The 24,555-nt window shown below is 38.2% G+C and overlaps 1 protein-coding gene across 15 annotated transcripts in view; it reads left to right on the forward strand.

Moving 5' to 3' along the window:
- Window positions 1–24,555, forward strand: part of ptprma (protein tyrosine phosphatase receptor type Ma) — a 204,258-nt gene that overhangs the window by 104,619 nt on the left and 75,084 nt on the right. For all 15 annotated transcript variants that reach the window (XM_046846529.1, XM_046846530.1, XM_046846531.1 and 12 more), the window contains exons 8-9: window positions 19,214–19,522; window positions 20,910–21,019. In XM_046846529.1, the coding sequence (XP_046702485.1) occupies window positions 19,214–19,522; window positions 20,910–21,019 (419 nt within the window). The remainder of the gene's footprint in view (window positions 1–19,213; window positions 19,523–20,909; window positions 21,020–24,555) is intronic.

Below are 24,555 nucleotides of genomic sequence, written 5' to 3' on the forward strand. Positions count from 1 at the left end.
TCCACTTTGCTGCCCTGTTGCTACATTTGACTCATTCCGGTGTCTCTTTTTCCTTCCCCATCTCCATTTCCTCGTCCAAGCTTCTGCCTCATATCCTTTTCTCATAACACGCCTGATTTTCACGCTTGGCTCCCTCCGAACCATTTTATCTCTCCGGCTCCTGTTTTATTGTCCCCTCACTCTCTTTTCTCTGGGTACCAAAGACAACTACATACTCAAAACTCCAACAAGCTCTTAAAAGCCTTTTTAGAAAGTGTTTTTCTTTTAGCTTTTTTTTTAGGTAGGATATTAGGTGTGTCCATATCTCGAATATTTTCGTATTTTTCAATGACAGTCATTATTTAAATATACACTATATGGACAAAAGTATTGGGACACCTGACTTTTCCAGCCATATGTAATTCTATTCCCTTCATTTGAACAAGGAAAACCCAAACGTGTCCCAGCATGACAATTCCTGTGTGCACAAAGTGAGCTTAATGAAGATATGGTTTACTGTACATGGTTTGGAGTGGAAGATCATGATAGGGCTGCTATAGAGCTCTGACATCAACCCTATTTAACATTTTTGGGATGAATTGGAATGCTGATGGCACCACAGGCCTACTCACCCATCATCACTAACACCCTTGTGATGAGCACAAATCACACTCCAAAATCTAGTGGAACATCTTAATGTGGAATCCACAAACTCACATACTAATCTTATGGTCAGATGTCCACAAACATGTGTTTGTATGCAATATGCTTTTTATGTAGCAAATGTGTTTGTATGTATGCTAGTATAGATAATGTATGTATTCTGTATAGGTTAATATCCCAGTGCATAAGGTACTAGAGGTTTAAGAGAAGAGTGAGAGAAGGATACAAGACATGTTTTATAATCTGACATGTTTGATGGTTTCTTCCAGGAGTAATATGTAATGGTCATATACTTCAAGATATATGGAATGCAAGAAAAAAACTGCAGATATTTAGCATTTATCATTATCTGAATGAATGATAAATGATCCCCCTGCCTGACTCTCCTGCTCTCTATCACACCCACACATGCACAGACCCACACATACTCTCCTCCTCCCTGCCTCACTCCTCCCAGCAGGCAAATTAAATATGATGATCCCAGTGGAAATGAAATACTAAATCTCATATAGGCCTGACTGCAAGGGAGACAGCCAGAGAAGTGCAGAAAGAGAGAGAGCAAAACACTCTTGAAAGTCACCTTCAAAATGAAACTGTTGCTCCCCACAAGAAAAACGATCAGATTGGAGAAAATACCAGGGGAAGAAGTATGGCGCACTGCTATCATCCGGCCTCCATAGCTGCTGCGACTCTTATCAGCGGTTGAAGTGCTTTGGTGAAAGGGCCTGTTGTATATCTCTCGCAGACGGAAATAAACCGTGCACCTTGAACATAAATTGTGGAGTAAATGTAGATGTGATTGTGTTGTTAAAATCATGAGATGTTCAGTGTTCAGATAAAATAGTCAAGGCCAAGAACTCTGATCAAGATTGTTCAAGATTGAGTGTTAGAGTGCATTCGTGTGTGTGTGTGTGTGTGTGTGTGTGTGTGTGTGTGTGTGTGTGTGTGTGTGTGTGTGTGTGTGTCTGTGCGTGTGTGTCAGATTATACAATTCTCTCGTACAATTTCTGTTGCATTTGGAGGGTATTGTTCAGTCTCCGCCAGGCACCATGGGAGCTTGCCACTCGGGTGCCCATCAAAATTTGTCAATTACAGCCTCACGTTCACATGCTCTGCTAGTCAAGTGCTTCAGACTATCCGAGAGAGAAATTTGGACAGGAAGTGTGAAAGAGAGAGAGAGAGAGAATGAGGGAATAATAAAGGGAACCTGATTCGCTAACTTGTCACCATTTGTCACATTTCATTTTGCAGGAGTTTGCCAGAGCTTAGCGTGACATCCTGTATTCCCCCTGTTGAGGCAGAACAGATCGTCTGCTCTCCGTAAATTCGTGTTCGCAGTGTTTCAGTGCTCTCTCTATCTCTCTCTTAACAGCTGCAATGGGCAAAGACAGGTTGCTGTAACCATGCACAAGGCTTGTACATACACCTGCTCTGACCCCAATCACTACCTTAGGGAACTGTCCTCTGCAGACAGATAAGAGACAGGCGAAGTGAAAAGTCTCAGCTTCTGATCAGCACTGTGAGCTCCTTCCCCATGGCCATCACAAACGAAATTTTTACTTTGCCAGTCTGCTCGCTGACCACATTATTGTGCTGCAGGCTGCTGGTGGTGTCCGCTCTCACATTAGGGAGATGCTCAGATTGACTATTCAAGCCGTACGCTTTCAGCTAGACACCCAGTGTTGCTGGAGATTTGGCCTGTATTAGGGACTGGAATTTGTGCTGAATGCACAACAACTAAGTGGCCCCAGCCTCCCTGAAATGCACATACACATACATATGCACACACACACACATGCACACAGTTTATTTTCACAACCTAAGCCCAAGCCAAACAGATTGCAAAGCAAAGCCTTGTCCATTATTGGATTATAAAGCACAGTGACATCTCAATTACTGTAACCACACAGTCCCACACAGGGCTGTAAAACACAACAGGCCTGCTAGAGATAACTTTGGCTGCTCTCACTGTCCTTAAAAATGTTTTTTAACCAAACCCATACGCAACATTGTTTTAGCTTTGCCATTGACTGTTTTTATTTTGTCTTTACACTAGTGGGTTATAAGTAGGAAATAGGAAAGATTCACTGAATAAGATAAAACACAACAGCACATTCTGCTATAGAAGTTAATTATATTCCCATATTGTTTTATTCCCTTTATAACAGAGTGGATTGTCAGCAACTACATTTTTTTATTTATGAAGAAGAATCAAGTTGCAGTAGTTCCTGTTATTTCGAAAGTAGCTATACACTGTCATTCCTTTACTTTCTCCTGTTACCAAGATCCTGAAGAACGCAACATTGTGATCCATTAAACAAACTAAAAATTACACAGTTTGCTGACAAGTGCTGACAACAGAGACTCCTTTAATTAGTCATCTGTTATTATTAGACTTTAATACATGGCATGGTTAGTATACAAATCACTGTCAATTATTGATTACTTAAGAAACAATAAAGCAATGACACACCCTGGCCCCACCCCTGGCCCCACCCCTGAGTTATAAAAAACTGGACCAATCAGATTCAAGAATTACAAAACTGTGTAGAAAAATGCCAGAATAAGTGTGATAAAATGAAAAACTATATCAAACTCATAATCTTTATATCACAAGTCTTGTGTCATGCTTTGTTTAATTTTTACACATCATGCAATTACATTAAACCATTCAAATGTATTATGCCACTGAAATGCATGCATGGCACTGAACATCCAATAAAACAATAGAACTAAATATCATATATATCTTTTTTTTTGTGTATTGAGGGTCAAAGCATTGTGGCTTTGTGTCCTATAATACATAGATACCAAACTGTTTATAAAAGCTTTAAATTAAATATTTTTTTCAAGGCATTAATTAAAAATCAGTTTCAAGGTTTTGCACTTAGATTTTTGTGCTATGCGAATGTGAATGTACTATCATATCCAACTTTATGCTTTGTGTTCAGTGCTGTCCTTAGTAATCATAGAAACGCCTAGCACACGTATGAGCAGTGAACTCTGAGAAATCCGATTTCCCCTGAGGTTTTACTTTCCATCATAGTGTGACATTATGCTTTCTGTCACGTAGATGTACGTATATTCATATTCATATTACCATTTATTCCAAACTTTTCTGCAAAGACAAAATTACTAGAAAAGTTTTTCTTTCTAACATTTAATACATCGTTTATATAAACGAGTTACATACTGTGCAATGCAGTACATTACAATGTACCCTTGGAAAATAAGACATTTCTAAACATGTGCAGGGACCTGGGGAACGAGTATGCAGTATGAATACTAATGACATTCCTGGCAGCTTCCATAGCCTTGGAGGAACTTCTGTTAGAGTACTAAAGAATACATAAAATTCTTGTTTCATGTACAGTGTACACAGACATGCACTATTATCTGGCACATCAAGAATTCACACAGTATTTGCCATGCGTCATAAATACTCCCACACAGACAATGAGAAAATCATATTTTCAAAAGAAGAGGTTTTTTTTATGCACACCTTTTATTTAAAGGAACAAAAAGATGTTTTATTGTGTTTTTATTGTGACAATTCTTCCATGTCCTGAATACAATCAGGGTTTTTTTTTTTTTTGACAATGTCTCAAAAATATCATTTCTATGATAATTTTTCTTTCTGCCTAATCTCATTGGCCTATTGAACAGGCAATGCAATTTTCTGTTTCCCCCCCCCCCTTGTCTGTCCTGCATCAACTCCTCTGCATATGTTGCCCAATAGCTGTTACTGCTGCTCAAATGAAAGCTGACATACTCATCTTCTCTTGCAAGTGTAGTGTTATGCCATTATTTATCTTGACAAAAACACCCTAGGTACTGATAAATAGGAAGACTTAAAGGGAAAGGGAAATAGACTAAATTTGTTTCTTACATCTCAGTCTTGAGTGCAATAGGGACCAGGGTATTCTTAGCAGATGGACGTTCATTTATTCTTTCATACTTTTTATTAGGTTTAGGGCCATCATCAAACAGTGGCACTATTTTTTCAGAAACTGATGACCAAGTGGGGCTACTTTGGCTTCCATACTAAATGCATTTATAGAAGTGCCCCAGGTTAAACAGAGCCAGAGTTACTGGAATCAGCATGCAAGCGTGCCTAAGTTCAGTTATGTGGTTTATTGGGGGGACTAATGTGTATGAAAGTTAGATATAATACAAAATGCTTGGAGGAAATGAAGGAAAGATCCTCTCATTTACGCCAGCTCTCAGTTTCATTATTGTATAGCCTGCGGTCCCAGATCTGGCCCGTATACACAGATTCAACTCCACTTTATCCTTTGTTATAGATAATTCCAGCCGTTCTTTCATTATTTACAGCCTTAATACCATGGACTTTTCTTATTTCTTTTAATATTAGCGGGATTATTAATAAAGAACCATAAGGGTGGTAAAATGGGCTCTTTTTTGTATGAGTTTTTTGGTCAAGTATTTTTTTGTTTTTGCTCATAAACAAAATCTTTTCTGATTTCTTTCAGGTTTTCATTCTGCAAAAATGTATGCAGGGTCTTGAGTAAAAAAAGTCTTAAAAAGGTCGTCGGTGTCAAGCCAGCAGACACTGATATACTATGTGGTTATATGTAATTAAATATGGGTGAGAATGGTACTGGAATGCTGGACCTCAAACAACTTTAACTTGATATTCCATGCCCTACTATAGTCCTAAATTACTTGGGAACATATTTCACTGTTATATCTGTGGGGTGTGAGGCCTGACATGTAAAATTTTAGCATGTCAGGAAATAACATGTATAGTCTAAATGTGGATGTGAAATTTTCTGAATGTTATGTTCCGAACATTGAGATTCCTTAGGAACCTTATCTTTCCACAGTTTTTTTGAAAGCAGATCAACACTTCCCTTAAAGCTCACATTCATTTTCCAGGAATCCTTGGTCTGTTTTTGCCCCTTTTCCTGTGTCCCAAGCTGCCCTTATTAATCATCAGATCTAGGGTTTCAGAATGCCCAGGAACCATGTTTATCCCCCAACTCACCATAAAGAGCTGGAGTCTTATAGCTTGCTTCCAGACATCATTATGCAGTCTACATTTCAAACCCAGAGCAATCCCATCTGCCTTAAATGGGCTATTTCTCAGGATAGCACCTCTGGTCATGTCCAGACACACTGACATAGAGGACCTGTTGTTTGTGAGAGCACACCTTAGACATCTTTCTGTCTTCTCAAGCAAGGCCTTATTTGAACTGAGCTTTAATTCTCTTTAACGCTGACATGTTTACACGACTGGCTAATATGTTGTTCGTTTCTTAAGACTGGATAAGTCAAAAACAGATTTGTCTTTGTCTGTCTTTGGCCACATGATTGGTCTATTTGTTTAAAGTAACTAATATGATTTATCCAAACTTCTTTCAAATGTAAGCTTCTTTTGATTTATTTGACAGTTTGAGCCAGAAACCAAAAAATAACAGCTAGGGCACTTTAACTATTTATATTAAGGGTGTAACTAAATACAAATAAAATATTTAGAACAACAAAGACATCTATGTTCCTTAACCTGAAAAAAAGTAAGGCATTTATAGCATCCTTAGCAGCTGTCTGGTCAGTATTGTAAATTGGACTACTAATTTATTCATATTTAAGTAATTGAGAAACTGAACTTGTAAGAAAATAATGTAGGCAGGTACAAATATAATGTAACATTGCTCATGGTTGATATAGCCTTTTTCTTTGAGGTAATTCTTACTTAAGTTTAAATCTGAAATCATATATTTATAGCAGTAAACAGACAAAGCTCGATTTTCGTGTTACATTCCTAATTTATACCTAATTTTGAGCCCTCATACAATGCAGAAACCCTGAGCGATGTTTCTCAAGATCGTTTTTACCACTAAATACTCTATATGGACAAATGTTTGTGGACACCTGGCCATAAGATTCGTATGTGGTTTTTGAACATCCCATTCCACATTTAGTTCCCATGTGCAGTTATAATATCCTGCGCTCTTCTGGGAAGATGTTCTACTTGATTTTGGAGTGTGCTTACAGAGGTTTTTGATCATTCAACCACAAGGGCATTAGTAAAACCAAGTACTGATGTAGGGTGAGGAGACCTGGGGTGCAGTCAGCATTGTAATTTATTCCGATCGTGTTCAGTAAGGTTCTCAAGATCTTTCACTCAAACCCATGTGAAAAATATCTTCATGGAGCTGGCTATGTGCACAGGGGCATTTTCATGCTGGAACAGGTATGAGTCTTCTAGTTCAATTGTAGTGGAAATTTAATGCTACCACATCCAAAGGCATACTATACAAGTGTGTGTCTTCAACTTTATTCTATTCTATTTAACAAGTCTACTTCATTGCAACATAATGACACTATTTGTTTGTAATTTGCACCTTTAAGCAATACAATATATTTTATCTATACATATATTGAGTACATTCCTTAAGCCAAAATACAGATGAGCTTGATAATAGATCAATGTTTTATTGCCTAAAGTGGGTTACATTCTTGCATATAAATGTGCAAAGTTACAGAATATTTACTTTTTAACTTTTCGTCTCTCTAGTGGGTACAAACGCACATTTCATGCAGCAATTTCACTCCATGGCAACTATGACATCAACTCGCATTATTCACAAAGAAACTGACATCAGTACAGGAAGTGAATGAAGATGCATCAAAGCCAACCTTTTGGGAAGCAAACGTCTAAACATGTGTTATGAATAAAAAAAATGGCAGCTGCGCCACAGACGTGGCTGTTTTCATGGCGGGTTTGTGCCGGAAAGCAGCTCTCACAGTGACATGCAGTGCCATGAGGAGTGTGCCATGTTTGCAGCGGTGCCATTGTGTAGCAGAACACACTCGGGAGAGAAATTGAGTTTTGATTGTCGGTTGTCAAAAAGCCATCATTATTGCTCTGCTTCCGTCAGCCATGAAAAGGCCTTTGATAAGGATGAAAGCCTCGTTATTACCCAGATGGTAGTGTTGATATTGCATGAATCCTCTTGCTGCCCTTTTTTCAATTGCCGATTTTTTTTTAATAATAGTCGAGAGAAACCGGGTTGCTAATAGTGAATCACTGGCGTACTCTCTCCCAGCTGGGCCAGCGCTGCATGGCTCTAGAGCAATCAAATTAAGTGACAGGAGATCACACTATAGGCAGGTGAGAATCCGACACGACCATGAAATGCATCCTCTAGTGGCATCCTGCCTTAGGTTGTGTTTTTGATAAGCGCCCTGTTTTTTGCCTTTTCTACGAAGCATCCTCTAAAGGCCTCTGTGATCAGAATGGTAGTGCTTCCTGTCTCTGTTTTAGAGGCATTTCTGTCAGTGGACATTCATTCAATGTGAAGTGCTGTCTTTTCGCTGCATTAACAGGCACATCTGTACTGTCACAGCACAGCCTCCAAAATTCCTCAGTTGAACTTTCCATGACAATTGAAACAGTACACATTCAGTTTTGGCCTGGTTATCATAAATGTAACGTGTGTTTGAAGATAAATAACAGCACAAGAACATGAATATAGTAGAGGTGTTGGAGCTATATTTTATCCCTGCATTTTACTGCATTGTCTTAATAGTTGCTACTTGCTGATTATATGATTAGCTTGCTAGCTTATGTTCACACATTCTCTCCAGAATCACCTGCATGCAGTATGGAACACGGAATTGTGAAAATTTGTTGTTGGCAGTGGTTTAGGACAGTATCTACTAAGATCACAGTATGACGCTAGTCTCTATGCTACCAACAAAGACATTTAGATCTGAGTGACAGAAAATGTATTCCATTGATAAAATGTGGTGGAATATGGCTGGAATTTCTTTTCTTTTCTTCTTTCTGCATACTAAGAATTTCTTACAAGCAATATTAGCAATGTTGCTTCTAAATACAGCATGCCGAATGACCTTTAAATGTAAGAATTTTGTTTTAGTTTGATTCTTTTCGCAGTAAGATCATGTTACATATATTGTTTTGAATAAATACAGCCATGGATACTGATTTCTCTCCACTCAGAGCTTGGTTTCTCAAAAATGGCATCAATGTAAAAAAAAATGTCAATTATTGTTTGGTAACTTGCTTTAAAAAGCACAAATATTTATTCTCATAACCTCGTTAACTCAATTCAGAGCCAGAGCTGAAATCTGTTCCACATATAACATAGTGTGACAGAGTGAAAAGACAGTAAAGATAAACAGGGCAGGATTTCAGTCATCAAATTGTTCACATGTACTGCTGCTGAAGTGATCATGTGACCATGAAAAATTTATATGCAAACCTGTGGTTGCAGGTATACCCTCTTAGGTCCAACTAGACTCATTAAGCGATCTTGGGATGTGCCTCTGGGAGAAACTGTATGTAAAACTCTGTAATGAATGCTTTTCTGTAAGGTACCTTTTGGTGCTAGGCAACTAGAGTTTTCCCAGAGAGTTTATTTAGGGCAATTCAGATATTTTATCTTCATCACATCAAATCACATCACATATCTTCATCATCTAATACAGTTTTAATGTCAATAGTAGAAAAATAACCAGTGATCATTTATTTTATTGAATATTGAATATTAAACATCAACCAAGTAAATCTTTATTATAAAACCTTAAGAAATTATTTCATAAGCTTTTTATTGCTGACAATGACCAAACCATCAGAGATTTTTGATTGGAAGATATACAAGGCATTCTCCATGATCTTCCTGACGTTAAACATTTATTGTTGCCTGTTAGCTTATGTATGTGGAAGAGGGTCACAGTTTTTGTTTGTTCTTCTGTGACACAGCAGTTAAAAAAACTGCAGTTGGTTCATGGGTTTTAGACGACACATGACTGCTATTCGCTGTTTGATAGCTGTCGTGTAATAAGGGAGTGCTAGCTGGTGGGTTGGAAAATTACCAGTTCGGGGAGAAAATAGGTCTAAATCCATACCAAAAAATTATAACTTAGCTTTCACTCCTACACCTCGGGTCGGTTTCTGTACCAGAATAAAGCTAAATTACAAATGATTATAAATCTTTAGCATTATTTTAGCAGAGCACTTTCACAAGGCACCTAGATCACAATCCTAGAGAAAGCCTTGCACTGACGAAGCAAGCATTGATCTGCTGGACCACAAGTGTTGTTCTGGCATGCTGAAGAGGACAAAAAGACGATAACATCTCTCTATCTCTCTGTGCCAATTAAATCACCCGACCTATATTCAGGATAAAAAAGTATGTCCACATCCACGGCCCATTTGTTCTCCTTCATCCAGGACTAATACCTTTATTCTGTCCCAGTGCTCTCCGTACATCACTAGGGCAATTCCGAGGCTTCAGAGCAGGTAGTCAGTGAAAAGTCAGGATTATTGCATTATTTTCTACTCTTGCATGTTCATGGTAAAATTGAAACTCCAGTTTTCTTTCTCATGACTCACCTCGACTTGTGTAGTGGACAGCTGAGGCTTCAATGAAGAAAGGTTGCCAGTGCAACCCATTACCACTGTTCAAAAAGGCCAAGATGAGATGCTAATGAGAGGCAGCATTATTTAAATGTCAAGTCTTTGGTATATGTGAATAGTTGGTACCTAAATGTCAAATTAGAATTATTTGATTGCATTGGCAGAAATGTGATATATCCACTGAATAAAATACTAAGCAATCCATATTTCAGTGGCTCTTAACCTGAACAGAAAATTCAGTGCTGAAACTCGCAGGCAATAAAAGCCACTACGCTGACCGTGTCTTTTGGTTATTAGCCTCTTCTCACATCTGTCTTCAGCAAAATATGGAGGACATCATCTGTCACCTACATGTCCACCATCTCTTTCAAAGCACGGGGTAATAAAAAAATCCAGTTTCCTTGCTATCCATTACAGAATTTATGATGGGTGTCAGTGCAAAGCCCCTTAGCTAAGTCTTAAGGCATAATGAAATTTCACTTCTCAGTCAACCTTGACCCCTCACCCTCAATTTTCATGACAGAAGAGTGTCAGATCCTTGAAGCTATTACCTGAACGAGAGCTCAGATTGGTCCTTTCCTGATTGAAGCCATTCAAGCTGTTTCATGATGGGTCTTAAGCGTCCTTTCTGGATATATATTGGCCGGCTTTACACTTACTCACCATTCTCAAGAGCTGATGCAAAAATGCACATGGAACTAAAACACAAGTTTGCACTAAGCACTGATATTGTCATTGAGTAGTGATCATACAACACTGTTGTTATTGCTTGTCATTAGAAGGAATGTTTAATTATTATCTGAATTAGAGTTTACTTTTATTTGATATTACCAGGGCAGTGGTGGCTCAATGATTGAAGTATTGGGTTACAAACGTTATATATAAAAGTATGTGCCTTCCAAAAATGTGGCAGTTCCTTTATATGGGATTCCATGTGGATTAAAAATGTGATTTCAAGACATTTTTATTATTTTTCTTACAAAAGCTACAATCTCCATACTACCCTTTGGTCCTAACCCAACTTGTAAAGAAAAAAGTGTGTAACTTTTCAGAAAGTTTTAACCATATTCCAAATCCAAAGGCATTTTCAGTTAAGGGAATGTGGGCGTTTTTATTGTTGTGTTGTAATGCTGTTTGGAGAGCAGTACTTCTGAAAACTATGGACATATTGCTAGGCATGCCAAGTCGAATGGTCATTTGCATCTTCTCACAGGGCAGAATTACAGGGCAGAGCATCCACATGGCCTGCTAGGACTCCTTTTAACACAGAATACAGGGCTTCCATAAGCAGAAGGTGTGTGTGTGTGTGTGTGTGCATCGGCATGTGTTTGTGTGTTTTAGACCTGTGTAATTTTAAGATTGTAGGATTGGGCCTCACAAAATTTACTGCACTGATAAAAAGGCAAGAAAATTAAATCAAGTTTAACTGCAATATGCAGTAAATATGTATAACTCTTACTCTTCTCTTCCAACTTCCTTCCAAACACACACAAACACAAAAAGAGGGCATCAGCGAAAGATAATGTGTGTAAATAAACAACAATTTGTCTGGTGGAGTTTTTCTTTGTGCTGCACAGCTTAGGCTAATCAATAGGCTGTTACACACTTTACTCTTTGTCACTATGAGTTATGACCAGCAGAGAAAGCAGGGAGGAAATCAATGGCTTAAAAATGTAATTGAGATGTTTCAAAGTCCAGGTATATGTGAAAGTGTAGATTGATTACTGTGGTGTTTTTGAGGGGTGGAAATTAGAAACATGTTATATGAGAAATGATATGTAATACAGTTTGTCAACCTTTTAGTTATATTTCTCTTCAAATCCATCAGTCCATAGAGTGGAAAGACTTGTATTCCATTCTAATAGCAGCATACTTATAAATTGCTTCAACATTGTTTTACTGCACCACTCTCTTTTTCTCTAAAATGGTTCTCGGGTTCCATTCTGAAATGGTTTTTGGGTTTTTAGATTAACTACACACTGTAGGTTTTCCTGCAAGCAAATACACTATATGGACTTGGGACAACTGATTTTTCCAGCCTTATATGGTTGTTTTCCATACTGTTAGCACAAGGTTGGAGGCGGATAATTAAATAGGACATCTTTGGATTCAGTACTATTTCATTGTCTCTTCACTAGAAGACCCAAACCTGTTCCAACATGACAATCCCCCCGTGCACAAAACCAGCTCCTTGAAGACATAGTTTACATGCTACAGAGCTCTGACTTCAACTCTACTGAACATTTTTGGATTGAATTGGAACGCTGACTACACTCCAAGCCTCCACACCCTACTATTGATTACCAACGAACTTGTGACTGAATGACTTCACACACACTACAGAAATTTAGTGGAATAGCTGTGCAAAAGAGTGCAGGTTATTATAACAGCAAATGGGGACTAAATGTGGAATGGGATGTTCAAAAAGCAAATGAATCTTACAGTCGGGTGTCCACAAACCATATAGTGTATCAGGTAAATCATAAATGCTCATTTGTTAGAGTATTTTTTTGCTTTTGTGATGAAAGATTGCACAGTAATCTGTTTTAACCCCCCATGACATTATGCAGTGCACATTTTTCTGCTCCAGTCTGAGCTGCTGGCTTGAGCACGGCCTCCAAATAGCCTCTCTTGTGTAATTATGATGTGTAACTTGTTTTGAGTGACTCCATGAATGCCCTCCGTGATATATTTTAATAGAGGTGACCTCATTGGCCTCATAGATGCTCTGGTGAGGTTAAAGGTTATCCAGCAGAATAGTGTGAGTTATTGGTGTGCTCAGTACACTAGGCATTTATGAAGGGAGTTAAAAAAAAAAGGGTGGGGGTTGCAGTGTTATAACTAATAATCTTTTTAATTTTTAATTTATTTATTTATTTATTTATTTTACCTTATTTTACCTATTTACCTTTCTCAACTCCTGCTGATTTCATGGGTGTCATTATATAGATGGGAAGTGAAAACGGACACAGTTGCCTGACTAGGGCGCCAGTAGTTCTGGATTCAGATCAGTAAATGTGCTAATGTGCACTTCAGTGTCTATATCACTCTGTCCTGAATGGGAAAACTTTTCTTGTCCACTGCAGCAGTAATCTCTCTCTCTCTCTATATCTCTCTCTCTCTCTCTCTCTCTCTCTCTCTCTCTCTCTCATTCTCATTTCTCAGGATCTGTATAATGCACAGTGTTTCATACTCATCGCCGCTTTTCAAAATCAGCCATGGAATTTCACCCGCTCGCTCTGCAGATAGCACTTTCCTCTCCCCAAGTCACCTCTCAATCAGACCCATTGCCATCATCTCACAAAAGCAGGTGGCAGCCATTACAGGCTATCCAGGCTGACCTCCTCTCTCATTCACACTCTTCATTCCCACTCTCCCACTACACGCTATATGGCACTATGCTTTTATTGATGTTCGAGATGGAGATATGAATGAAAGAGTAAAAAGAGTGGAATGAAAAGAAAATCGAATATTCTCTTTTTTCTATACTAAATTCAATGTTTTAAGCAGTTTTTCACTTAATTCTTCACCAAATATTTTTGGTTCTAATAGATAGACTTACGCTGTAGAGCTTTATTAATTCATCATTAATACATTTTTGGTAACCTCTTTATCCTGGTCAGGGTCACAATCACAATCGTTCTAAAGACTCTCTCATGGAAAACTATTTATGATGATATTGTACAATCGGATTGGGAGGCCAGTGCATCACAGGGCTTCTCATACACACTCACATATTCACTCACTCACTCACTCACTCACTCACTCACTCACTCACTCACTCACTCACTCACTCACTCACTCATTCACAGTGAGTCTTCAATCAGAGGCTACTTGCCACCTACCGCTAGTACACTTTATTTTCTTTACTCATGTACTGTATGCGATATGCAGGTATACTATACTAATACTATAGAAATTAAACTTGGATATATTTTAGACTGGTCAATGTGCAGCTTGTATAGCAGTACAGATTTACTGTCCTCTGAAAATAACTGAACAAATAGCTGCCAACAAAAGTGAGTACACCCAAAGTGATGACAGCTGTACGTTATTTAATCATGCAAAGCCACATGTCCTATTCATTATGTTCTTGTTTTTGTCTGCTTGACAGGACCATGCAAATTTGTGTATCTTGTATTAGAGCAGTTAAAATTTTGTGCTTTGAATAAAATTCTCTCATACTGAACACTGGATGTTCAACACGGCGCCTCATGGCAAAGAAACGAGAAAAAGAGAAAGAAGAAGAAAAGAGGATTTGAGAATTAGAATTGTTGCTCTCTACAAAGATGGCCGAGACTATAAGAAGATCAGTAACACCCTGAAACTGAGTTACAGTGGCCAGGTTCATACAGTGGCCAGGTTCATACAGAGGTTTTCAAAGACGGGTATCACTGAGTGAGTCTTCATGCTGTGTGTAAGGTGCAGAACTGGCTTAAAAAAAACAGACGCATGAGTGCTGCCAGCGTTGCTTTACAGGTTGCAGAAGCAGAAAGTCTGCTTGTCAGTGCTCAGACCAGACCCCGCACACAGCAACAAGTCTGTTTGCATGGCCATTGTCCCAGAAGGAGCCTTCCCATGTGGAAGGTGGAGAAGCACCATGTGTCTAACATCCAGCAGCTCTGTGATGTCATTATGGAGGAGTGGAAGAGGATCCCAGCAACAACCTGTGCAGCTCTGGTGGAGTCCATACCCAGGAGGATTAAGGCAGTGCTACATAACAATGGTGCTCACACAAAATATTGACACTTTGGACAGTTTTGACATGTTCACTCAGGGTGTACTCATTTTTGTTGCCAGTTATTTAGAGTTATTTACAGAGAACAGTAAATCGTACTGCTATACAAACTGCACATTAAATTACTTACTGTGTGTGTGTGTGTGTGTGTGTGTGTGTGTGTGTGTGTGTGTGTATATATATATATATATATATATATATATATATATATATATATATATATATATATACACACACACAGACTTTCTAATGCTGTATATAACATTGCACAAAATAGAAGAAGACCTCTGGTAATTTCACCTAAAACTTCAAATGCCACCAAATATGCTGTACATATAAGCATTTCTTTTAGATTTTCCGGTTCCAATATGACAAACTGAACTTGTGCATGGCTGGCAGTATAATTTACGCTTCTCCTTACCTTGTCATTGGCACCGAATTATACATTTGAATGCAGCTCAGTGTTTGGATTTAACAAGCAGCCAATTTGCATGTCTCTACATATAGATCTCATGCCAGCTGTTTCATTTAACCCGTTTCCCTGTTGCAGTCTGATATAACGTCTGCTGTAGTCCGCTCAGTTAGAGATGATGTTTGTTGCCATTCTAAGCCAAAAGCATTTCAAAGAGCACAAGGCCTGGCTCTCATGCTGGGAGGCTTTCTCAAACCCTCATCTGACTGTAGTCATGGGCTCTTGTGGAGTGCCATCAAAGGCTGCAGGAACAGAAAAGGCATTGTTTGCATTTTCCAATCACGCACCTGCTCAGAAAGCCATCTCCGTTCTTCCAGCATCAACGTCTCTGTTGTGATGGAAAAGGCTGCAAACCCACGGTTGCACTTAGTTCACCGAAGACACTTCTTTCCTTGTGGCGTAACAGCAGGCAAAGGAACTTTGAGTTCCTTTGTGTGCGGAAATTGCTGCTCTATACGAATTCAATGAACACAGGTCTTTTGAGAAAGATGCTGCTGCTCTCTTGGGATTGGCGATGTTGATTACTGTGCTCTAAATGAATTATACCATCCTCTTTTTTCCACTTCCATGTAAATTATTATTATAAGAACCTGTTCCATGTATGCAGACGATGACAGTTATATTAATCAAACAGTGTTTGAGAAACGTGACCTTCACTGAAATGCGTTAGGAGAACTGATTCACTCATTTCAGTGCTTTTTAACACCTAATGAGTCTCTGATAAACAACAACAATTTAAATGTTTTCTTTCTAACAATTTAACTTTCTGTATTTCTTCTGTATATACAGTAATAAGCGTAATGTTTTGTATTTCTCCTTTAACTTTTTTTCCCATCATTTCATTTTACTTTGGGGTTAAAATAAAAAAATGACCTAGATGTCTGTTAGTGATTGTGGGGTAGATCAAAATTGTAGTTAGTGTCTGATGCACTGCTGATATGGATCACGATGTGCTTTTTAAATATATTAAAGTGATAGAGGTAAAGCAAGATGACAAGGTGATCAGCAGGATTTCCTTTTTTTAACTGGAACTGAAATTCTAAACAATCCAAAATGTATTTCAATATGTTGATCATTTCATTGTATCTTTCTTTTTTCAAAGAAAAGTACAAATCTTAACCTGGGACAAGAAAATGTAGACACTTACCCCCTCAGGTCACATTTTTGTAGTAGACAATAGACATTGTTCTTTATATGGATTCATGAACATTTGATTTGTAAAACAATTAAAAACAACTGAATACGATAAAAAGTGTTTCACCAATAAATATTTTCACTTTAGTGTGTAGCAAAAAAATTGCAACAAAATTTTGACTTTATCAATGCTTTAAACTAGAGCTGCTTCTTCTCATCTCTGAATGGAGAGCAGACAGTTGAGGTTGTTATCTAAAAAGCATGCCAGCTTCAAGAGCTGTGTCAGGAATATACCTCTAGATAAAGACCCAGTGGCAAGGATAGGACCTTTTAGAACGATCACCCCGGTAGCCTTAGAATACCTGGGGGATCCCCAGAGGCCCTACTGTAGTATCTACAGCCAGGTACAGTATAGCATAGTCAGGACCGACTTTCTCATCCTGTTGCCACTGGAGATCCCCAACCTGGAAAGATATATGGAAAATAAATTAATAAATAAATCCAATATTCACTGACCCTTTTTACCAGATGTATCTTATTCTGTTTTGGTGTTGATTAACTACTACCTTGAAAGTGATTATTGGATTACTTTCACCTTTTTAATTGGATTGCATGTTTTTTTTGTGATTAATGCCATGTCCTCTCATTACGTTCTACCTACACACTACAAATATCCTCAGATGCCGTAACAGTCTTCTTCAGAGCTTTATTACAAGTACTCTAATTAAAGTTTTCCATTGCTAGTTTCTTGTTTTAATCTTTAGGTTCTACATGTTTTGAATAAATATATAAAGACATCTCCTCTAAGACATTCGTACAGAGGAATTGGCTTTTCATATGTAAAGCATTTTAATCAAGTGTTTGATAAAGATAAAAAAGATTATAATGTTGGATAAGGAATGTTAGGAAACACAGAAACAAATTATTTTTAGGTTTTGTGATTTGTATATTCTTGTTCATGGAGTGTGGGAAAATTATGAGGCTTATGTGATATTGCTTCACCTTACTGCTTTGTCCCTGTGACAACTTTTAACAAGGAGCAAGAGGCTGTTAGATCTCGTCAGTCCTCATCAGGGTGTACTACTAGCACACCAGATTACCTTAGTGGTGCATCCCATTGTTCGTTAAAATAGCAGTCTACAGTATGTGAGAGCCAGATACCCTGCAAGTAGTGTTTTAGAGCTAAATTCCTCAGAAATGGTCCACAAATTGAAGCCAGGATGGAAATTGATCCTATTACCAGACCTGGAGTTCCTCTGGGAGCCTGTGCTAGGTGTGTGCAGGCAGCATGTGTCTCTCATTAGACCTGATGGTGGGAAGAACCTGAGCTGCTTGTCTGCCCAGGAGACGTTTTCTGCAAATGAGCGCTGATCCCTGACAGGGTTCATCCAACCGGGCCTAGGAAGGGGGAACGGCTGCAACACTCTTATTGTAGCAGCCCTTCCTTAAGCCAACAGAGAAAGAGTACCGTTTAACGTGTCAATTTAAGATTTGAGGGTCTTAACTTAGATCTGCATTGATGAAAGGTAGCAAAGTGGAAATATGTTGCTGCTGCATTAATTTAAACTTTTTACATGAGTACATGAGATTAATTTTACTGGAAACGCTGTCCGTAAAGCGGGGATCCACCCTTAATGGATGCCAAATCAGCGAGTATCACACATAAACACGTTTATTCATGCTTAGGAATTTAATAAAGCCAATCCATTTACCAGCATTTGTTTGTGAAGTTGGAGGAAACCAATATATATATATTTTTTTACCACTTTAAGGACAATCACATCAACCAACTAAAATTTTTACTGTTTACTGTTTACTGTCATATGCATATCAGCAAACCTTGTATATACACCTTTTTTCTCATATATATCTTTATATACTTTATATAGTTTATACTTTATTTATCTGCCTTCTTTTTCTTGGTTTATTTTTTCCTCATGCCGGACCCTCGTAATAAGCATTTCACTGTATGTCGTATCCTGTATGTATGTGTATGTGAAATTTGATTTGATTTGATTAAAATATGGGTACATGAGGATATGGGAAAATGATTCTGAAGGGTACACTGGCAGTAACCTTTCAAGATCAAACCAGGTATAGTGTAGAAAGCAACACTTGCATGAAAGATAAACAAATATTGCAGATCTACTGGTAATTCCCATCTGTCCAATCAGAATAGGGATTGATTTCGCAGAATTACCCACAGGTGTGAATGTGTGTGCCTGGTGCCCTGTGTTAGACTGGCATCTCATCCAGCATGTATTCCTGTCTCAGGCCCAGTCACCATGAATAAGATCAAACGTTTACTGGAGATTGTATATATAAATTCATGACTTGTATTAAATACTGGGATATAATGTATTGGGATATATAATATAATAATCATGGGGAAAGAAAGTCAGTCAAATGTGACATAACCAGTAAAGATTTTTTTCACATGTAAGATTATAAAAATGCCATGGAAAGTGCCATGGAACAATATCCATAATCTCAGCCTTTCACTGTACTGTAAATAATGAGATTATTAGCTGCTTAGTTTTTCCTGGCCAACAGTGTGTTGCATCTTTTGTTGAGGCACAAGAAAATCAAAATCAAAATCCATATACAAAAACCCTAAACTGGTTATACATGTGCTATAGTCAGAATACAGACAATGTGCATTAAATAGCATAAATATATTTTCAAACTGCTACATAAAACATTTAAATAATGAGCAGGTTTTATCGGATGTTATTTTTGAACTTGTATTGTTTCATGAGAAATTCATTGTGTTTTAGTATCTCAGTAATAAATGATTTGTCACTACCTCCTCTCTCAGACCCCATGCACGGCCCTCGACAGTTGGAGGTGGTGGATATCCAGTCCAGGCAGATCACTGTACGCTGGGAGCCGTTCGGCTACAACGTGACCCGATGCCACAGCTACAACCTGACAGTGGAGTATCGCTACAAAGTGAACGGCAAGGAGGAAAAACGAGAGGAAGTGTGCTACGAGTTGCAAAGCCCAACTCCGCAACACACTATCCGTAACCTGTCGCCCTACACCAACGTCAGCGTCAAGCTGGTGCTGCGAAACCGAGAGGGTGAAAAGGAGAGTCAGGAGCTAGATCTTCTCACAGACGAGGATGGTAAATTGTTTAATTAACTTTTTTTTTTTGGGATTATGAAATTTTCATGTCACTTAATGATTATCTGTATAAGCGGCACTGCTGCTTTATTTAACCACTTCATGCTCTTCATTTAAGACAAGTGTAAGAGTTTGGATTAAATTTTTGTAAGATTAATAGTAACTGCCTGAGTTAATGTATTTTATAGCGATTGAACTTTATGCTCTGAAAGGTTTCAAAGGGTATCGACTTTCCATCTAATTCATGGTTAGATATTGAGCATTATAAATTGCACCAATTACGATAGCAGCTCCCTGTTGAACATCTTAGTTATTCAGAGAGAGCAAATAAACAATGACCTTTCACTTTGATTACGGAAATGAAAAATTCTGCTTCTTTTTTTTTTGTTGTTGTATTTGGTCGTTCTGATCCATCCTTGACCTGAGTGGTGGTTTGTTTTGCTGTGGTGTATATGGTGTGCGAGCAAAACTCTTTCCTTTGGTTTATTTTAGTCTGTTATGAAACTGCCTTTGGTAAGAAATAGTCTGTTAAGACGGAGAGTCTGTAACAAGACAACAAGGTTATCCCGAGGTCAGGGGAAATATGTAGAGAAGGTTTTGCAGAGTGAGAGCTAAAAGAACTTTGGATAATTGAATATTCCATTTCACCATGCTGTTAGATGGGTAGTTATATGTAATTATTGTGATCGTACCTGTAATCAAAATGACATTAAAAGTGAGAAGTCCTTTGTCTAAGATAGGGTTGTAGGAGAGTATTTATTCATAGCATGAGAAAGTCTATATTTATTAGAGAAGTAAAGAAAAGAGTGTAGGCAGGGTGGAGTGGGTGGAGAAGAGTGGCAGGAGTGATATGTGATGGAAGAGTATCTGCAAGAGTGAAAGAGAACATTTATAGGACTGTGGTGAGACCTGCGATGTTGTATGGATTAGAGACAGTGGCAAAGGCAGGAGGTGGAGCTGGAGGTAGCAGAGTTAAAGATGTTGAGGTTTTCATTGGGAGTGACGAGGATGGACAGGATTAGAAATGAGTTTATTAGAGGAACAGCGCATGTAGGACGTTTTGGAGACAAGGTGAGGGAGGCCCGATTGAGATGGTTTGGACATGTGCAGAGGAGGGACATGGGTTATATCGGTAGAAGAATGCTGAGGAAACGAGGAAGGCCAAGGAGGAGGTTCATGGATGTGTTGAAGGAAGGCATGCAGGTAGTTGGTGTGACAGACACAGATGTAGAGGACAGGGGGTTGTGGAGACGGATGATCTGCTGTGGCGACCCCTAATTGGAGAAGCCGAAAGAAGAAGAAGAAGATGAGAAAGTCTATATTCCCAGTATGAATCTATATGATTAAGTGAATATTTCATTTCAATATTTATTTATTTTAAATTTCAGTACCAGGTGCCGTGCCCGTCGAGTCTATCCAGGGAAGCACATATGAAGAGAAGATCGCTCTTAAATGGCGAGAGCCTATCCAGACATATGGAATCATTAAACAGTATGAAGTAAGTCTTCCCCAGTTCCAACCACTCCACACGACACATCCATCTTTAGCCTGCCATGCTGCCTTCAGCTCCTCCATCCTTCATTCACTCCAGGCTCTTAATTGACTAATAAATCTAACCTAATAACCATAAGCCCTCAATGCTCAGGAGCTTGTTAACACAATCTATTACCAGCAAAGGCCTGTGATATGGCTAATCCGACCGCAAAACTGCCAGTGTGCAGCGTGATATCATCTCCATTATCTACACAGTGTCACACTCACTCTCTGTCCAGTTTTAATGTCTCTCTAACACCTACATTTGCAATATAACCCGACTATCTACAGTACCTTTCGCCTGTCTGCTGTCTGACTTGTGTCAGACAAGGTCTGAGTGAAAATAAAGTTCAAGGAAAAGAATATTCTAGCTCATTGAAGACAGTTTACTATTCCAGTGAAAGCATGTAGAGATGATGTGACATTGCCACATGTTTCCTCTGGGAGTTTTTTTAGTGTTTCATTCCAATAAAAACATGTGTAAAGTGATGAGTGCATACCTGTGCACTTCATCACACATTACTATGGGTTATTATTAGGGATGCACCGAATATTCGGCCACCGAAAATGTTCGGCCGAAAATGGCCCAAAAGTGCATTTTTGGGCCATTTGAACACTGAAAAAACACGTCCGAAACAGTTTGTTGTGATGACGCAAACAGAAACCGCGGCCTGCACGTGCTTGTCGGTGTGGACGTATTTCAGTATATCTTGGAGAAAGACCCACGGATAGCAGTTTGCAAAACATGTAATGCCGAAATTTCAAGAGGGGGTGCGTCTGGTTTAATTTATCACCTGAACTCCAAACATCCCGATCGCTATGCTGAATATGAGAGGAACGCGGCACAGAAAAGCAAAACCCCTCCGAGCATGCGCACTCAGTCTGTGGTGGACGTTTTTGAAAAGGAAGGAAGTTTAACAGTGATATTGTTGTATTTTTATGAAAGGACATGTTTAATTTTACAACCTTTCAGCAGGCCAGAGGGCCTGTACATTATTATTTAATGTACACATGAGTGCATTTAAGTTAAACATTTAAGTTTGAATTTTAATTAATTTTATCCTGTGCATTGTTGCAATGTGCTATGAATAAATATTTTCATAATTTGTAATTGATTTATTCTTTAAAACAAAAATTTAAATGCCTTGATTTAAGTAAGTTTAGTACACAGTTATAGCCATAAATGCAATGGTAATAATAATTGGCATAATTTCTTTCGGTGTTTCGGTTTTCGGTTTTCGGCCTTGCTTTCCTCTTTTTCGGTTTTCGGTTTCAGCCAAGAATTTTCATTTCGGTGCATCCCTAGTTATTATGGGTAAAGATTGGGCAAGACAAAACACATTTAATTTCCTATCCAAAATAAGCATCTTATAAAGGCACTTAGAAGTATAGCTGCAAAAGGTTACACACTGGATACTCTTCGGAGTAGAGTCTCCTCATTGTAAAAGTTTACCTTAAGTATTTTTTTTTAAGTGTATGCTTTATTGTCATGTTCAACTTTGTGTGCATCCGAGGACCATATGATTTGATGTACTCTTTGGAACTCCACACAATGTAGCAATTCAAAAGAGCTATTGTAGCAGTACTTCATTTGTGAAAATTCTCCCAATTAAGCTGTCACGTTCACATTATGAAATTATATTCTGTCACGTCTCTTGCCTGTTAGACCGTGTCACGAGTATGATCCGCTCCAGTTTTAAAGGAAAAGGAATAAATCAAGGCTTTCCGCCTCATTAAAGTCTGATAGATTTCTGCCATTTCTATAGTTCATATGACATTTTGGTGTGATTATATAAGCACATTTCTTGGTCCAAGGACCATTTTGTTGTTTAGATCTAATTTTAAGAATTGATTGTGCTGTGATTAGCTGGGCAACTCATGTCATGTTGTCATATTTCATTTTCATTTCATGGTCAAAGAAGTATGTGGTCATCATTTGAGATCAGTGACTTTGATCAAATTAGTGCCAATATGGGTAAAGACAGATGGCTTTTTAAAACTAGATAATTTTTATTAAACCCTAAAAGCCACCAACAAGAGAACAGCAATAATGAAAGAACAAACAGAGTCTAAAAGGCTTATAGTTTGTGTAACTGTTGAATTTGAGCAAGTGGCCATTTTAAAATAGTCACTTGTGTACATTAATTAATAAAGCAGCAAGTTGCGAAAATAACACACCTGCTATGTACAGAAAAAAAATTCCTCAAGTTTGAACTTTGATAAATAGACATTTCACATTGTTTTTTTTTAACACACAGGAACAGCTCCAAATACTTACTCTTTGCCTATTCATGTTTGCTACTAATATATCCTTAAAGAATTGTCATGTTATTTGTCATAGAGAACGCATTGTTGCATTTTCTATTGACATCATTTCGTTAACAGTAACATCGCAACAGTCAGAAATTGGTTTCAGTAGACGCATGATGGTTCTCTCTTGTGGATGTCTGCTATAGTGTCTGTAGTAAATGTAGTAAAAGGCTGCTGAGGTGAGCCTATGCATCCATATTGCCAATAGCACTCTAGGGGTTTGGGAACTGATACACTTGCTAATGGAGAAGCTCCTTTAATAGCAAGTTTTTTTGTAACACACTAAAAATAGCGGCATATGTTTTGCTAAATTCCCACATCTTTCCTTGCCAAAGCATAATTCAAATGCCTTCCATACAAATCATCCTGGAGTTTATGAAACCCTTTTGGACAAGCACTCTTTTTTTTTTTTTTTTTTTTATCACCACACCAGTCCCCATTCATCTCACAGTTCCGACAGATCTACACCAAAAGGCTCTTTTTCTGACTATGAATGGTTGCTTGAAAGCTTCCAGATGCCCGACTGCACTGGAGTTTAATGGAAGGAGGCTGACTAGCATTTCACACCTGACAGCTTCTATCCATGCTGCTCCTATAACTTCCTTTGTGTTCTTTAATTGGAATCAGAATGAAAGTATGATGGAGAGGCCACCCACCATGAGGAACAATTTATTCAAATGTAGGTTTTAACCACATTGATACAGTTCACTGAGAAGGACGAGGAGGATCTTCCTCTCATCTATTCAAGAATAAAAAGAGGTGTACAGTATACATTAACTATGATCATTTTAAAGACCCTGAAAGCATTATTATTATGAATATTTGTTTGTCCCCAGGGGTCTTCATAGCCTTAGACGTTTCATGCATTTGGCTTTCAGGACGCTTTATGTGTCTAACTATAAATAAACAGGGTTGTCTCTGTTGATTGTGGCTATCAGACATAGTCCTGTTCACAGTAAGGCATCTTTTTTAAGCAGAATTATTTGTGTATATGCTCAACAGTATATCAAATTATGATATAGCTATGTAGAATACTGATTAGTTGGCAGGTCTCCACTATAGTCAAGTCAAGAATATTTTTATATTTGAATGCTTCCATGGTAGCTCCAGTGATAAATCTAAATCAGTGCTTCTGATACGATCATTTAATGATAGCAATGCTAATAAGTTGTGATTTAGCATTGTCAGGTG

This window comes from Silurus meridionalis, chromosome 4, assembly GCF_014805685.1.
Source record: "Silurus meridionalis isolate SWU-2019-XX chromosome 4, ASM1480568v1, whole genome shotgun sequence".
Taxonomy (NCBI): Eukaryota; Metazoa; Chordata; class Actinopteri; order Siluriformes; family Siluridae; genus Silurus; species Silurus meridionalis.